Source organism: Pygocentrus nattereri, chromosome 20 (genome assembly GCF_015220715.1).
Source record: "Pygocentrus nattereri isolate fPygNat1 chromosome 20, fPygNat1.pri, whole genome shotgun sequence".
NCBI lineage: Eukaryota > Metazoa > Chordata > Actinopteri > Characiformes > Serrasalmidae > Pygocentrus > Pygocentrus nattereri.
In genome coordinates this window covers 14,184,090-14,202,547 of record NC_051230.1, presented here as the reverse complement: position 1 = coordinate 14,202,547, position 18,458 = coordinate 14,184,090, and the positions used below count along the sequence as shown (strand labels likewise).

The following is an 18,458-nucleotide window of genomic DNA, read 5'->3' as shown; positions in this document are numbered from 1 at the left end:
TGTATATTAAGCACAATTCATCATACAATACAATTAAACATTGTTTTCCTGAAATCACCCATCAAAATGTATGTATCCACCCCTAAAACATCCCCTGATTTTTGCTCTTGTCACTGTGCACCAGCATGATATCAGATTTGCACTGACTTTAAACAAATACACAACAATCTGGATTGGAATATATTATAAATGTAACCTAAATACTCTGCCATGTGCAGGAGAACAATGGAAACAATGTGATACAAAAAAAATCAAATATTTTGTTTCAAATATGCTAAAGTTATAACTGCAGTTTATTCAAAATAGTTAAAGCATAGCAAGTAACTATCCTGTAACCACTACACTACAGCATAACACACTTTTACAGTTGTCTGCAAAAGTCAGAGACCACCTTTTTATTCAATTTCCAGTCAAAACGGCTGTTTTATACAAGTTTTTCAGGAATTATTTCTATAAGATATTCCACTTACATAAGGAGAAGAAATATCCAAAAATAAGTGAAAAACGAAAGTTTCCAAAACTGGAGTTCAAAAAATTATTAAAAGATACAAAGAAAATGGAACTCCTAAAACCCACACAAAACCTGGTAGACCAGCAAAACTGTCCCCATTAGATAAACAGCACTAAATGTGTTCATCTTTGAGAGAGAGGAGAATCAAGCTGCTTCACATCTGAAAAAATCTGTTTCTGTCCATACTTCCACTGTGAGAAGACAACTCAACACTATGAGTCTGAAAGGGTGTGTAGCTGACAAGCTGTTACTGGGAATAAGAAAAAAAAGAAAATCAAACAAAGAAGCTGCTGGTGTTTTCATAACAGTGGACTGACCACCCCAGAGTCCAGACCTCAACACTGAATGTATTTGTGATTAGTTGAAGTGTAAGAATCAGAAAGTGCAGCCAACTTCCAAGACTGAACTTTGGAGGTGTGCAAAAATATTACTGCAGATTTCTTTGAGAAAATCAAAGCAAGTCTCCTGAAAGGAACGACATCTGTAATAAACACACACACTAAATACTGAAAGAATGGTTATAATATTTAGTTGTTGAGGCTTCTGTGTAATTATGATGCTGAAAATTGAATAAGTAGTGCTTTATGGCTATTACGACTGAAAACTATATAAATAAAGCACAGTCTCTGACTTTTGTACTGTGCTTTATACCACTATACATTATATGTGACGTATTAACTGCTCCTAATGAACAGAATGTATTCACCATTTCCTTATTTACAAAAACAGCAATTCCATTAACCACATGATCAAACCCAAAGACTAGACAACCTTTTTGACTATTCCCTTTAAAAAATACTGTTAATGACATCATTAAAGTTGTTTATGCACAAAGTGAAGTGCTTTACATGTCTTCTAAGCACAAATGTTCACAGTTCTTGCAAGAATCAAAGTTGCTTTGAGAATAGTCACACACAGACACGCCATTATCTAACAGATGACTGACCACAGAGCCAAGAACATAAAGCTAGAACCTTCATTCTCCATGAGCTACCAGTGCTTGGCAAACTCTGGCACCTCTGTGGTCATCTTCAGCTCCAGACTGCCAGAACTCTCCAGTACAAAGACAGGATGGCAGGGCTGGGTGAAGGACTGCTGGAAGGAGCCCAGGCACTGGCCATTCTGAGCGTTGAAGAAAACCAGCCGGCCAAAGGTGAAGTCCAGCAGAGTGCCGATGCGAACAGGAACATCCATCACGAAGATGTCTGACTCTACATTGTCATGGAGCAGCTCAAACCTACAGCTGTGGTGATGGAGAAGAAAGAAAGTCTGAAATGGTGGCATGAGGTACTAAACAATATTCATAAAGCAGAATACAGCACAGACCAAATGACTGGAACTAATGTTTTTCTAAATATAATGCACTGCTAAAATGCATCTTGGCAAGTGAAATGATCAAACATGGAGTCTATCTTACATTTCTCATTCTGAGGTCTTCGTTATCTTATTTTAAGGTAATTTCACTTATTTTTAGGCATTTTTCCTTGATCTTAGTATGCTTTTATCAAGCATATTTCTTAAACCAAACCAAAATGTTATATCTTATAATGCCCTTACAACAATCTCAAAATAAGAAATATACTGTACATATCAGCTAGATTTAAGATCATTTTGCTTGTCAAGATACCATTTTTTGCAGTGTGGGCAGTAACATGCTTATGTTTTGCTCATGTTTCTTTTACAGAGTTGGACTGAAATTATAAATCAGATCCAACTGATTCTCACATTCAGATGCTCGTAAAGACTTTAATTCAATCAGGTTAGTTAGAGTAATCAATAAAGAACATGAAGGCTTTTCTCATATATAATAAAATAATACAATAAAAGTAAGAATATATCACTACAAACCAGCAGAATATTTTGGAGAAACTTCTTTGCTTATTAATGTGTTTGTTGCTGGCAAACTGACTTATAGGCCCATATCCTGCAACATACTTCTGCAACTATTTGACTGGTTGCCTTAAATTGTGCTTCATTCAAAAAGCAGCCCAGGAAGAAACAGTCATAACTTCAATGTAAATGGAGGAGCAAAACTGCTGTAGTCTTAACAGGCAGATAAATGTAAATATGTTGATGGCATAGAAAAACAAGCACTGCTTGCTTCCATACTTTGGTCTGTAGCACATTGTTGCTGAAGAGACAAATCCTTGTATGCCCATTTTTTAAACATAATTTAAAAATTCCAGCTGCTGTTTATATTGTCAAAAATTCATGATGAATGGAACAACAGAAATGATGCAAAATGACTTGGCATGAAAACATTCTCCATTAAATTCCTTTAAAGGTTACGGGTTCCTTCTCCTGTGAAGTTAGCTTTTTGGAAGTATGAGATTTTGTTCTGACAGTGACGATATGTTAATCTATGGTAGAGAACCTGATGGATGTTGGTACACAGTGTAGACACCAGGAGGTGCAGTTGTCCCCCACTGCACTGTCTTTTGGAGCTGTCTTATAGGCTACACCAATGCGGTAGGCTTTACAGTCTGCCACCACTGTTTCCCAGTAGTGATACCCAACAGAGGGCAAAATCTCTCCCATCACTGCTGGACATCTGTAAAAAGAAGAAAAGTACAAAAGATGAGCAGCATTCAAATCACAATTCAAACAGGCTATCATAGCACAGTATAATGATATAGTTTCAATTGACTGTACTAAAGTAACTTTATTAGAAACATCTACCTTGTTAGAGTTGTTACAGTTATTGACTGTAGCTCACCTTTTTCAGTGTACAATTTGTGTAGACCAGAGGTGGTGAACCCCAGTCCTGGAGGATCTTAATCCAGCAAAGTTTCATGATTTTCCTAATCAAAGACACCCAGTTCAACTCAGCAGTTAACTGGGAAGCTTAAATTGGTGTGTTAAGAGCAGGAAAATCAAAAACTGTGCTGGACACTGGTCTTCCAGTTTTGCCACCCCTGCTTTCTGACAACAGGACCACTGCTGGCTCTGTATTTTTGGTTGATTTTGGTTATTTTCATCCCAGCAGTGGCAATAACATGTTTAAAAATCTCATTAGCGCAACAAATGATCACACTCATACCAGCAGACTACACACTGGTGTCAATACTGTGCCAAGTACAGTTCACCACACAAAAATGACTGGTCAGTAGTGGTCCTGTAGTGTTCTCTTTCCACTGATAGACAGTACTGAGTGTGGGTGAACAGTTGTGCAGCAGCAGATGGGCTACAGTCAGTAACTGTAAACCTACAAAGTGTAGGCGTTTCTGATAAAAAGGCCAGTGATTGCAGATACCACGTAGGTGTATCTAATAAACTGGCAACTCAGTAAATATGTCACATCTCTTACTCAATAAGTGAGAACATCTCATTATAGGTTTCTAGAGGATACTCCACTGACGTCCTGTTCTCAGAAACCTTAAGCACCGGATTCGCCGTTTCGCTCAGTAAGAGGAACCTGGTACCTAAACAGTTACAAAACAGAGACAGCAACATTTACTTTACACTTATAGTGCACATTTGTGATGAAGCGTTTTGTTAATTTGTTTAACTGTTTTAACATACAGTACTGTGTAAAAATCAGAGACCACCCTTTGTTTATTTTCTAGTCAAAATGGCCAAGTTGTTCATTTTTCAAGAGGCATTTATGCAGAGACTGGACAGAAAACAATCTACTTGCATATGAAAAAAATATAAAAATTGGAGTTTATTAAACAGGAGTCTAAATAATTGATTAGATCAGACAAATGGTACTTAAAACTTTCATATCTTTTTTTTCCCATCCTTCCACTGTCAGAACATTATAGGAATGAAAGGATAGGTAGCTGTTAAGAAGCCGTTAATAAGAAAAGAAAATCGGTAAAAGAAGGAAATTTATAAATCAAACAAAGAAGCTGCTGGTGTTCTCAGAACAATGGACTGACCACCCAAGAGTCCAAACCTCAACATCAGTGAATGTGTTTGGGATTACTTAGATCTTGAAAAGCAGGAAATTAAACCAACTGAAAAAGACTGAATTTTGGAGGTGTGATAAAAATCCCTTTAGATTTCTTTGAAAGCAAGTCTCCTGAAAAGAACAGGAACTGTGATTGAGGAAAAGTGTGGACACTGGAAAGTTTTATATTCTTGATGCTTAAGTGTAATTCTATGTCAAATATGTTTTCTCCATTTTTCTTATGCTGACTTGAACTTAATGTCCATTTTGACTGAAAATTAGAGTAAATAAATGGTCTCTAACTTTTGCACAGTACTGTACATATACATAAACCCAACCTAAACCATAATCTAACTCCATTAAATTTCTATCTTCTTTAATCAGAATTTGACATTATAATTGGACTCAGCCTGCAAAAAGACCTGAAAAAACCCTACAGTGGCTTGAACACTGGGCTAGAAAGGGGGTCTCTGACCTCTCGTGGAGATGAGGGCCGCTTCACTCTGTTCGCTGGCTCCTGCAGCGTTCACTGATTTGATATAGAACAGGAAGTTCTCGTTGGGCTGGAGGAGAACCTTGTGCTCATAGCCTTTAATGCCAGTCACGGACCTGTGAGGTAAGCGCTTGCTTTCAGTCAACTTAATCTTATTATGCAGCTTGTAAGTGGTTTGAGGTGAATCGGTGCAGAACCACAGGAAACAGTAACTGTCTAAGAAGTGGATTTGAGAATAACAGCTTGTAGAGGTCATATCACATTGCCTGAGGCTGCTTATGTGGGAGAGAAAGGAAATGTCACCTAAGAGTCTGCATCAAATGCTTACTGGCATTTGTTGGTCCTTCACAAGGTGCAAAATGTATAAGACAGTGGTGATTCATGTTTATGTGGTAGTATTTACATTCTGTATTTTAATTTTTTTTCTACTTTTCTGTATTTTTCTGAAGTTCACCTACAATGCTTATGTAGTTTCAGTTACTAAAAACAACCAAAATTGACTGTTACATGACCATTTTTTCTTTATTTAATCTTTAGAATGAAACCAAACAAACTGTTCAAAAAGTTCAAACTGAAATTCTCAGGAAAAAGGGACATCAAAAATATACTTAAGCCACTTCATTTGGATAGTTTGGCTCCTCTAGAAGGCTCATATAATTAATTTACTTCCAGAACGAAGTAACATAATATTGTTAAAGTTTCATAATGTACTATTCATTTTTCAGTCCATACAGTCCATGTATGAAAACGAAGCTTCAAAAACAGCCTATTTTGAATTCACCAATGTCCTGATAACTAATTTTTCTGCCCTGTTGCATTATAAGTGTTTCAGCCTGGATTACTTTTTGCATGAGGCACGATACAAGACAGCCCCTCAGAACAGACCTCTTTCACATATCAGGTGCAATTAAAATTTAGCCTGTTTAAATGTTAGGGGAAAAGAGACACTATAATTGGACCTTATAAATAATAATGAAATAAAATACAGAGTAACAACAACCTTTATCACTTCACTGTATTAGGTTGAGATGTGTAGCCTGAATAGACAATCATATGTAAATCTGTTCATAGTTGTGACATCACAATCACAACCAGAATTTTCCATGGCATGAGCCCCTTAACAGAACCATGTTAGCCCAATGTTTGAAGAGCAGAATTTGACACATTGTCATTCTACATTAGTTGTGCATCAGTGTAAATGGGGTGCATGTGGCATGTACCTGAGGCCCTCTCCTTCCATAGCATACTGGCGGCAGTACTCCAGAGTGAAGCTATCCACAGCACTGGGCTGAGCTGAACTCCAGCGGAGGGTGGCGGAGTCCCACAGCACTGTGCAGGCCTCGGGGTTGATCACTGGAATTGAGGGGGCTGTAGAAACACACATCGCAAATACATGTATGGATTAATCATGTTACAAACCATTAATCGTATTAATCCTGTAAGCTGTAAACCGTAAGCGTAAGCTTCTAAACGTGTATATTTTTAATCTGTTGTGTTCTGCAGTTGCTGATGCAGTTGTAAGCACTTCATAGATCATCACCAATTACAAGAAGGTTTTAATAGCACACTGCGGCATTCTCCACATTTATTCCATGAAGCACTCAATTTCAATTCTGCACAAACAGCCACCCACACACACCAAAATAGAGCTCCAAGCCACTGACCTGTTTTGAAAGGCAGTCTCTCGCTGGGCAGGCTGCAACCAGTGTAGTTCACTGCCATCACCCAAACCTTATAGCACTTATCTGGCTCCAGTTCCTCCAGGTTACAGTAACTCTCCTTCACAGTCACTCTGTACTCCTCTGAGATGGCTGCAGTTCATTTACATGGTACATGAAACAACTGCAATTAGACTATTATGTTTTTTTTAAAAAGGTTTATAACTGCATAAAATCTGCATTGTGTTTACAAATTATGTAATTACACAACAGTTACACAATAAAATATATTCACATTTTAATTACATTCTGCAATGGGTTAAGTCACCACTTCCAATACTCTTCTATTATGATGCCTATTATGATGCCAAAAAATGTAAAGGCACAACCAAAAAACAAGAAAATGCACACAACGTTTTATTTCATAATAAAATATCCCTTTTATTAAGAAATACAATGTGGTATTGACTGAACATTTAGAATCCTCAATTTTAACCAATTTTTGTTCCATGTAAGAAATAATTATTGTAGAATTACAATTAAAAATTAATATGCATTTGTTATTAATGATAATAATGAGTTAATCAATCCCAATCATTTTATCACAGTTTTAAAAATCCATAGTCAATAATCTTTATCCAATATGTTTTAACCTTATTATATTTCCCATTTATTTTTTAATCGTTAAAGTATTTAGCTAATTATGTTCATGTTTACTTTTGGTGCAAATCAATGAAAAACGTTTCTCTTTCTCATTGTATGAAATTCATCCATCATTGATAAACAACTACATATAGAAAACGTTTGGATATTTTTGGGTGTTTATTATGTGGCTTAATTATGCAGTCAAGAAACATTTGATAGGTTAAACTGTTCCTTATTTTATAATTCTAAGCATTTTACACAATCAGTCTGTTAAATCTTCTTGTTGGCTACAGAAGTTTGTAACCCCCCGATCAAGGCAATATAATAATACTGGTTATCGGTAATACAGGATTTGTTACACTATAATTGCACTTATCTTTACTAAAGGGAAATATATTTTATACTGTCAGATTATTATGGGAAGATTTCAGTATTGGCTTAGAATACAGGTTTTTTCATTCCTGAGCCAGCTGTTGTTAAAGAGAGCAGTTTAAATCTCACCTCCTTGTGGTTCTTCCATGCAATAGACCTGGAAGCAGTCGATGATGTCTTCCTGGTTGATTGTCCAGTACACAGTGACAGAGGTGCTTGTGGCAGAATTGGCCTCCTGAGGTTGAAGATGAGGTTTCTGAGGCACTATAAAGAACCAAGAATGAAAAGTGAGCTTCAGCTACTAAGGGGTTTTCTTAATACTTCCCTGTCTTAAATGGCTGTTAGCTTGGACATATAGTTCAAGGGAAAAAAAACTGGTATAGAACCTTTACATTATGTGGAGTTTCTGCAAACTTCAAAAAGATTCTTCATACCTGCATTATTCTTCGCAAACCAACCGAATCAACCGAAAGGCTCTTTAGTTAATCAAAAGTGGTTCTCTTACAGCATCACTCCAAATCGCCTTTTTGGCAACCTTATTTATGAGTCCAAGAACACAAAGAATGGGCTTGTGTCTGTAGGAAGTATGTCCTTGTTAAGTCTGCCCATAAGGACAGAGAACAGAGAACACACCTATAAGTGTTTAAGGTGTGTTGTGTACTTGCTACAGCAGAATACTCCATGTTGTGTAGTCCAGGACTAGGTTTAATCCTTGTCTGGAAAGCTAAATGTTTACATTTTGGAACAAAAGAATACTGTTGTACAATACAAATCACTGAATGTAATCTAAAATGACTCCACAAATGTGCTGTCCTTCATTACAATAATGAAGCCAAAGACTAGTTTGAAACATCCAAGTTGATTTTTTCACTGGTACTGATTAAACTGTTATTTGAAAGTGTTATATCCTTTTTAATGTAGCGGCTCCATGAGGTGCAACACTGCAGTGAATTATGAGCTGTCAATTTATTCTCATTGGCAAGTCTTGTACTGATGCATTCTTGGTATTTGAGGAGGATCAAGAACATTTGGGGGTGTCAACAATTCTCAGTGCTTGTGTTAGTGAATATTGGAACGCAGCTCAGGAACCTAGAGAAGCAACTCAATTTTGTTTATATTCTTCACGTGAAAAAGTGGAACATTTGTAGGTTATCATGGTAGACACTGCGTGTTCAGCTTAATGCACCATTTGAGCTGGATTACTTTTACCAGGAGGTTCATTAATTTGTAAGGGATTTGACTGACCCTTTCATATGGGATAAACTTACCCCAGATAGCCTGGATCAAAATGTCATACCCTGGCTGGTCACATCAGCGTTAGGATTTAAATTAAATAGGTCCACACAAACAAACAAAAACAAACTCCCAGTTAACACCAGACAGAACAGCAGTAGGCTAGTAAAGTGGAATTATTCAACAAATGTCACCTAACAGGACAAAAATCCCACTTTCAAGATATTTAATTTTCCTACAAATTTTTTAGGCTATCAGCATGTGGAGATCAAAATCTACAGACATTGCCAATTCATAGCAGATTTAAATCACAGATCTTATCGATTACCACTTAAATTACAGCACCTCCCCATGTTATACTAATCTGGCTCAAATAGGGCCTCAGTTTGACACTTTCTTCCTTACCATGCTGGATTCTCTGTCCACAGCTTCCAAGATCAAATCTCACTTTTAATGAGATCAGTCAGGGTTACACTCACGTCTTATTGAAACTGCTAAAGACTTGCCTGGAATAACTTGACGGTTTTTCTTCTCATTTCCTGTGGTGCCTTTGGCATAATCTTCAAACACAAGCAGACCTCGTGGGCCAAGCTCTAGCGACATGGTGGATTCTAAAGCTGTTTTTAGCCTGTCAGAGAACAAACAGCACAAATGTAAAGAAGAAGCATGATTCACTGAATAGATCCCATATGGCACAAATTCATCCTCACTTCAACACTACAATGACGGATCCACAAGCAGAATTAAAAGCTAGCAAACCAGCAGACATTTCAAAACATTAGTGCACAATAACATCAGCACTAATTCACTGCAAACATAGTGTGCCGACTACACCAAGCATTGTTATGCAGTTTAGTGAGCTCAGTACGTGTGTAATACACTCCTTGGTTACCTTGTATTAATGTCTTTGAATGACTGGGGATGGGAGAAAAAGGAATGATTAAACATAATTCATCCCTCCAAAACTGTAACCATCACATAAAAGATATTTTAACCAACTTCTAAGACTGAACTTTCAAAAACTGAAAGAAATGGAAGCGGTAGGTAAGGCAAAAAACTATTATACTATATTTAGTTGTGTCCATGTAATTAGCTGCATATGTTTTTTTTTCCCAATACCCAAAAAAGAAAAAACTTAATGGCAGTTTGGACGGAAAATTAAATAAATGAAGAAAGTACTACTGCACTGTACTGTAGCTATAACAGTACTAAATTAGTAGTGTTCATTTGGGGTTAAATTGGTAATTTAACTGAGGAGGCCTTGCATACTGCATGTTTTTTTTTAATCAAAAAGCACTTTACACTGAGTAGTGTAATTAAAATATACTTTTATGCTATTTCCAATAATGATGTAGCCTGTGGATAATGCACTTCACATGTAGAAAGCAGAGGTTAAACAGATTTTGTGAAGCATACTCACAGACACAAATGCTAGCTCATCTGTCTCCTCCAGATCTTTCGTTGTCTTCTCCATGGTCTCTTTGGCCGAGTCAATGTTCGCTTGGAAAGAGACTATTTGGTCATACAGCTGCTCAAGTTTGACCTTCTTTTCATCCTCCATAGTCTGAGACATCTCATTATACTGATCCAGCACGAGCTTCAACGCCTCCTCGTTGTGCTCGTCCATGGCCTTCTCGCTGTCCTTGCAGAGCTCCTGTGTGCCAAGAACACGATGAAATGGGCATTTTACAGGTTTGGTCTTAATGTAATATTAAAACATGTTTGTACATTCAGATTTGTGTACCTCCACTGAATTGTAAGCCAGCTCAAGTTCAGATACCACGTCTTCAATATTTTCTGATCTTTCTTGTAGCACTGATATCCAGTTACTCAGCTGATTCTGAAAACAGTCACAGAACACAGGACCAAAATAAAACACAAGCTACTGGAGATTTCAGGGATGTATGATGATGATACTGGAAAAGTATTACTCCACAAATCTTTTTCACAGCAGCCATAAAATGCTCTCAGATTGAATTGTACATTTTCTTCTTAAACTATGTTGATTTTTTGCATAAATTATGAAAGCTGCTATTTGTTATTGTGGCAGATGCACAATTTTTTTTCCATAAGAAAGCTGTGATTCTAGTCTCTGGTTAATCCTTGCATGGCTGTCACTAACAGCTCAACGCACACAACATTTCAGACAAAGAATGCCAACAGTATCCTAGTTATGGGAAAATATTTTATTTGATTTGAATAACTACAAATGTCTGCGTTGATTTCCTATGGCAGAAAAAATTCCAGCATTGGATAGACGTTTAGCTATGCCCAATATTTCAAGATTCTATTCATTGAAGTATTAAGCATCCTGGGTTAGCATGCTAAAATACCTTAATATTATTAATTTACTGCATTTGTAACTAATATATAATGGAATATAATATATATATAATATATAATATAATGGAATTATAATATATTAATATATAATATATAATATATAATAGAATGGAATGGAATGGACTTTTCTGTTTTTCCTTCCAAGTTTGGTCCTAAACATTTGCTGTTGTTTATACACAGTTGCTAATTAGTAGTTCTACAACAAATTTAAGACACACAAGATTTAAAGAGTCAAGAGTCACTGGCTCTACATCAAAAGTATATATTTTTTTTTCTTTTCTTTTTTTCATTCATGTATTGGCAACAGAGAATGATGGCCCAACATTCTCATATCGGTGCATCCCTAATAGATTTGTAGAGATTTGTCTACATGAATTCCAAACATAGCATAGAATATAGTGTTTTTATTTGTGCATTTTACAGATGCAAATGCCTACCCTTAGGATTGGTCTAGAGAATAAAGAGAGCTTGGATGATGAATCATAGATTGGTTGTCTATTTTGAGAGATATGCACTCTTCAGAATTCATTCTGAGTCAGACTGACTGTGTGCTGAAAACTCCATCAGCAGGCAACAGAATGGAATGGACTTTTCTGTTTTTCCTTCCAAGTTTGGTCCTAAACATTTGCTGTTGTTTATACACAGTTGCTAATTAGTAGTTCTACAACAAATTTAAGACACACAAGATTTAAAGAGTCAAGAGTCACTGGCTCTACATCAAAAGTAATAATGGTTATGACTTCACGGTCCAAGTTTCCCCAAGAGAACCTATGATGCAGATCAGATGTCAGGTTGATGCCATGAGATGATTTCATGAAGGACTTTTTCCACGATTACGGCATAGCATGGCTAAATTATGGGAGTGTATAGATGTGCTTAGGCAGTTAGGAAAAATTTATGAAGAATGTATGACCTTACCCTGATATCATCAAATGCCTTATCCAAAGTCGACACTTCATGGTTTTGGTGGCCACCATCACTTATCAATACTGGGCAATGGCAGACAAGGCAGAATGCATCCATTGGTTGAATTTCTCCCTCCTCAATCAAACGTCCAAGCTCTGATGTTTGGGCACCATCCAAGTACTCGATAAACTCATAGCTTTCCTCAATTGTCTGCTCTGTTGACTTGTCTTGGACAAAACCAAGTTCCTCTTTCCCTAGAATTACTTCTGATTCTGATTCTCTTTCATCTTGCTTAGTTATCATCTCATAGTCCAGCTCCTCCATGGCTTCCTTGCTCAAATCAAGCTCGGCCGTGTCGCGGCCAAACCCTGAAAGGTCTTCATGTGGGCTGAAGCTTCGCAGGGTTGAGAAAAGGCCTGTATCCCTTTTCAGTTTTCTATCTACAACAAAGTCCTCATCATCATCTCTAATGTATTCTGGTTGCTCCAAGGGTGAAACCCTCATTGTTGACAAGTCCTGCTTCTCCTCTGGAGGGGAAGGAGCTGTGGGCTCCAGAGTTTTCCATATATTTTCTTTATGCATATCCTTTAAAAGTACTTTTCTAGATTTTGTCTCAGTCTTATCTTCCACCTCTTGTGCTGCATCTTTTTTGACTGCAGCTGCAGGGTATACTGGCTCAGGAACCTGGCTAGTGAATTCTTTGAGAGTTGTGCCCACTGCTACATCCCGTATCTCTTTGTCCACAACCTCAATTAGTACTGGTGGCAACACAGTAACTTTGGATGAATCTTCTATTTTGGCAGCAGTGGCAGGTGAAATGGCTTCAGCGTGTTCGCTCTTGCTCTGAAGACATGTGTCTTTTAAAAGTACATCTGCCATCTCATGGTTCTCTTTCCTACTTACCTCCTCAGCAAGACCTGGGGGTAATACCACTGCTGGTAACAGATCTTCACCTGGAACTTCTGAAACAGTAGGAAGTGCCACAGGAATGTCCTGTGGAAGTTTGTCAATTATCTCTCCTTCAACATCTCTTCTTACACGGTTCTCCAGTATTTTATCATCAAATGGCAGCTCATGTTTCAGCCCAATGTCTTTCTCTATTTTCTTAGGCTCCTCCACTAAAACATGCTCCTCAGTTGGAAGAACATATTGGGTGACATCATTCAGACTTTCTACAGCTGATGTTGAATCTTGTACTTCTATTTTCTTTACTGTCATGAGCAGGTCCTCAGCAGGTAGTTTGCTTTCCATGGTTGGCACTGTATCTTCCATACATTCATGTTCTTGTTTTTTCTTTTCTGTGACCTTCACCTTGATTTCTTTCATTTTCTTTTCAGCTGTGTCTGTTTCGTGTGTCAGTAATCCCTCCATAGCTTTCTGTTCATTTATAGATTCAGTCTCACTTTTGACGTCACTGTCTTTCTCCTCAATTTTTGTCAGAACAAGGTGGCTATCCACCTCAGCGACCACAGTGTCTGTGACCTGTTCCTGCATCTCACTTTCAGCTCTCACTTCTTCCTCTACAAAAGCAGGTACTTGCCTATTCTCAAGAACTATAGACTTTACTTCCACTTTAGCTTCAGGACTTACTGCTTTCCCAACATAAGGCTTGGTTTGTTCCTCACTTCTTTCAAGTGTTACACTTGTTAATTCTTTTTCTCCCTTCTTTTTCAGCTCTTCTGGATTAATTTCCTGAGGTAAATTTTTTTCAGATGGAGTTGCTGACATAGATGTGTCTATTACACCTGCCTTCACCACATGATGAGGTTCAGCTTTTTCTGGTGTCTTACTTTTGGATGACACTTTTTCCTTGGTAACAATAACGGTTTCTATTATTTCAACTGTACTATCAGTCATATCCTCTAAGCCAGGTTTATTGGTTACACTGCTTGTCATTTCATGTTTCTGTGGTTCATCCTTTATTTTAACCGTTTTGTCTTGCACTACACCACCATGAATGTGAGTGCCCTTGTGTTTTAATTCCACTTCACTTTGTTTTCCATGTTTTAGCAAAGGAGGTATTTCTTTTTTCTGATTTACTGTTTCTAGTACCTGATCATGCTGATCATGGGAGATGACTTTTGCTATTGCACAGCCAGTTTTAGTGCCACAATCTTCACTGTCTTCTAAAGCCTCTGAAACACTCTGTACAGTTACACAACCAGTTTTCACTTCATTACTATCTTCACAGACTTCTGAAGGAATCTGAGGTTGAATTTGTCTGTCAGTGGAATCTTGTTTGTCCTCTAACTTTGATTGGCTGACACTAACATCCTCTTCTTTGGGCTCATCTTCTTCTTCCTTCACACGAATTAAACATCCAGTCATTTCAAATTTACTTTGTGGCCAAATCATTCGGTCACTCTCTGCAGTATCTACTTCGAGTTCATCATTAACTACTGGAGTTTCATCTTTCAAAGTGAACTTCTCCAGATAGCCATCTGCATCATCAGAGTCTGAATAACGTCGCTTGAATGATTTTTCCGAAATTACGCTTTCTACATCCGAAAAGTCATCATCCTTCTTCCTGTCTCCAATAGCATCTTCATAAAGGTCTGAGTAGTGGAAAGACATTGCTCTTGGCTCATCGAGGAGATCCTGATCTATGATCTTGGGTGGCCCCAAAGGGAGATAAATAGGAGTAAGTATACATTCCTGACTGCCAAACAAAGTTGAACCGCACTCTTTAAGTGTTTTAGAGCTTTCTTTTTCTATACGTTCCTCATCCACTTTGGGGTGAGATGGAAATTTAGGATCTTCATTACAACTTGCTCCATAAAACACTTCATCAAGATGTTCACCAGCAATATCAACATCACTGATAATGACAAAAGAGTCTTCTTCGGGTTTGTCCTCCACTTTCTCCTTTTGTTGGGGTACCTGTGGTTCCTCTGGTTGGACAACTTCTACAGGCTCAAGTTTTCCAGACACATCAGATGGTGCATTTTCATCTAACAGTGTAAACTTCTCTAAATAGTCCAAATCAGTTTCATCTTTCTTGGGTCGTTCATCAGTAGAGGCCTGAGACAAGTCCTTTTGATCCTCATCTTTAGCTTCCTGACTGTCTATGACTACATCCTCAGGGCTGGTGACAGCAGCTGTGTTTTCATGCTTGCTTTTTGATTTGATCTTTGGCGTGGCGTCCAAGTAAGACAAATTGTCTGCCATTTCAGTCATGTCCTCCTCATCCACAGTAGGAAGTTTTGATGGTACAACAATGTTGAGAATCTCAAAACCTTCAGAAATCAAGTTAAAAAGTTCTTGATCCTTGTCTGGTTTGGTCTCTGCTGTCTGACCATCTTCTGAATGTCCAGATCTTATATTTGGCACAGATACCTCAATCATTGCAGGTCTCTCCTCTCCTATTGCTGCACCTGATAATCGTCTCTGAAACCTGTCACCCAGCTTCCCTCTGCTGCTTGTTCTTTTCCTCCTCTTGATCTTGTCTTCATCCATAATGATAACAATATTTCCCTGCGTCCCAGAACCTTCCATGCTGTATGCATCTGATGGTGAACTGGCCTCTGAGGCCCACGGGGTCGAGCACCTGCTCGATGCAGTTTCCCATACAATTCCACTGTCCTCACTTTGTACTGTCACCATGGAAAAAGATGGGTCCACCATCAGGCACTGGAGTCTGGGCTTTATGGAGGGGTCTTGGACAACTTCCTTTAAACTGTTAGAAAAGAAGTTTAAAAGTAAGGGATATTCAATCTATCCAAAGCTGAAAAGCATTTACAGGTAAGTCATTCCATGAAGAGAGTGCAACAACATTTGATGCTGTTTATAAAAAACAAAACAGACAAAAAGTTTTTTTTTTTTTCAAGGTTAAAGATATCAGTTCAAGTCCATCATTAACATAATGGATGAGGATTTTAACAACAGAAAAAGATATGGTTTTATTTATCTATTATAGTGATACAGACATTTAACACTTCCTTATGGCCTTGAAGTTACATCTGAATTATAACTGAATTAAAAACTGTTTTAACATTAACTTTGTCTATTTAAATGTGTATGTTTCAACATTAACATGTTTACTAAATAGAAAAACATTAATTTGACCATATTCTTAAATTTTGCTTGCCAATCTGTCACACCTTTACAGGGTCAGTGAAGCTAAACATGTCCACTTTGTCATACATAGACAGAGAAAAGGTTTTATCATTAAAAGTCATGGAATTTAATGTTAAAAAATTTAATTGGAACTGGCTGCCATATTTTCTTGATAGCAGGGGGCTTAGCAGTCAGTTTTATATCATATATTCCTCCCTCATATTATTTGACACAGACAAACAAACAAATAAGCGCATTACTAAAAAAGATTCCTGGGGTTTGACATTTTTTTGTGATAAGTGCAATATGTAGTTACAGTGGACAAAATGTGGTTTCTGAACTTTAAAATGTTCAAATTAGCATGACCGTTTGGCACCCGCTTCATGGAATGAGTCAGGTAACAGTTCATACATGTGACGTGAAAAGGCAGATCCTATAAGTGAGAGCACTGTACAGCAACCTGAGTGCAGGAATGATGAGTGCTTAACTAATGATGTTGAGACACTAAGATCTGTAGCTTCACAATTGCCCTGCTGAAAAAGAATTTTTCCTTTTTCAATCCTAATGGTTTTGCTTTCTAATGGAAATCATTTCTAAGTGGCCTCATTATTAATTATGAAACCATCAAATGCATTTAGAATCAGACATTAGTCACCTGTTTAACCATTAGGATGCTTTACATTGTGATATCAAACCACTTAATAGTGTCTATGTGTATTTTCAACAGGGTGATTTTGCTGGCTAGAAGAAAACCTGCATATCACAGCCTTCGTGTTCTGAGAAGATGTTTATCAAATATTATGAAAATATGTCTGATACCATATGACAGGCTGTGATGTTTGTGAGTAGATACAAACTCTGTAGAAATACAGGGTGGATTCATTTAGGAATTTTAATAACAGAAATAAGGACATTGTAAAATGCTTAACGTGGCGTAATGTACTAAAACAACAGCCTAGGAAGACCAAACCTCACTTTCTACAGGTCATTAATACTCTCTACTGCTGAAAGGATGAACCTGTGACCCAAAGGGAAAGTAATCATTCCATGGATTATACAGTTACTGTTACTTCTTTTCTGGATCACAGGTTCATCCCCTTCAGCAGTAGAGAGTATTAATGACCAGTAATGAGTGAGAGAGGTTTGGTACTCATGGGTTGTTGCTGCTTTGGTACATCATGATACATCAAACTGTTTTCACGTTAAACATTTTAAAATGTCACAGAGAAACTGAATAGGAGTCACTGTATAAATGGCCTGATATACTTTTTAAAAAGCCTATAAAAGAACGTGTAACTATAAAAGCCTCCCAAACTAGTACAAAACGAATAACGACTTACGAATAAGACGAACTACAAAATACGAATGTATTTTTTGTGTATATATACGAATGTATATATGTATTCATTAGTCTTGTTAAAGCTGAAGTCAGCTTCTTGTTCGAATTTTCCGTTCCTCCTTAAATGGTGCAGCAGTTACGTTCGTGCGCCACAGCAGGTGGCAGAATGTAGGGCACCGTTTAAGGTGGAACGTACGATTCCAAAAAGAAGCCAACTGCACACTACTAGTCTATTCACACTTGAATATTTCCGTTCCACCTTATATGGTACAGCAGTTACCTTAAGGCACCTGAGACCCCAGAATGTATCTGGGGCACCATTTAAGGTTGAACGGGCAAATTCGATCAAGAAGCTGGCGAATGGGACGCCCAACTTCAGACCCGTGTTAAAGCCCAGACCCCAGCAGCTGAGCTAGCAGTGCAGGCTAGCTGGAACAGACGGGAAAGTGACCTACCTGTTGTGCAGCTCCTCAAGCTCTTCCTCGTCAATACTGGCCGCCTCCGTTCCGTCTCCCTCTAAACGCTCAATCTCCGCCTCAGTCCGGCGGCGCTCGTGTTCTGTGCGAGGCTCCATTACGTCCAAAATAAATCCAACTTATTTGATGTTTAAATTGAAGGAGCGCAGCTTCGTGTTTGGAGCATGGCGAGCGGAGCGAGGTTCTCCTTACTCAGCGCGTGCTCGAAATAGAAGGCAAATAATTCAAGGCGCGCCATGTGAGAGTGTACGAGGTCAATATCATTATCAACATTTACAACCGTTTCACATTTTAATTGCTCATTTTCTTATGACCCACTTAATACTAAGATCAACCTTAAATGATGACCCGAAGAGTTTACATGATTAACTATTAGAGCGCAGTTCTGTGTAATATGAGACCTCCATGTTGTGAGGGGCAGGCCTGCTGTGGTGTCCTGCCAAGTGCTAATTTTACAACTCCAACCATCCTCCTTTTCCACCCTGACCCCCCAACGCTATGTGTACGCCATAAAACCTAGGCGTAATTACACGA

The 18,458-nt window shown here is 37.9% G+C and overlaps 1 protein-coding gene across 1 annotated transcript; it reads right to left on the bottom strand.

Annotated features, from left to right (window-relative positions):
- Window positions 1-654: 654 nt before the first annotated feature.
- Window positions 655-18,163, bottom strand: cmya5 (cardiomyopathy associated 5). The gene is made up of 13 exons (XM_017691087.2): window positions 17,904-18,163; window positions 12,066-15,729; window positions 10,549-10,644; window positions 10,225-10,458; window positions 9,697-9,719; window positions 9,311-9,432; window positions 7,701-7,835; window positions 6,561-6,707; window positions 6,117-6,264; window positions 4,879-5,012; window positions 3,819-3,933; window positions 2,886-3,062; window positions 655-1,754 (listed from the first exon to the last, which is right to left on the bottom strand). Exons 1-13 carry the CDS (start codon window positions 18,020-18,022, stop codon window positions 1,502-1,504), a joined length of 5,367 nt encoding a protein of 1,788 aa, XP_017546576.2. The 5' UTR covers window positions 18,023-18,163; the 3' UTR covers window positions 655-1,501.
- Window positions 18,164-18,458: the final 295 nt, after the last annotated feature.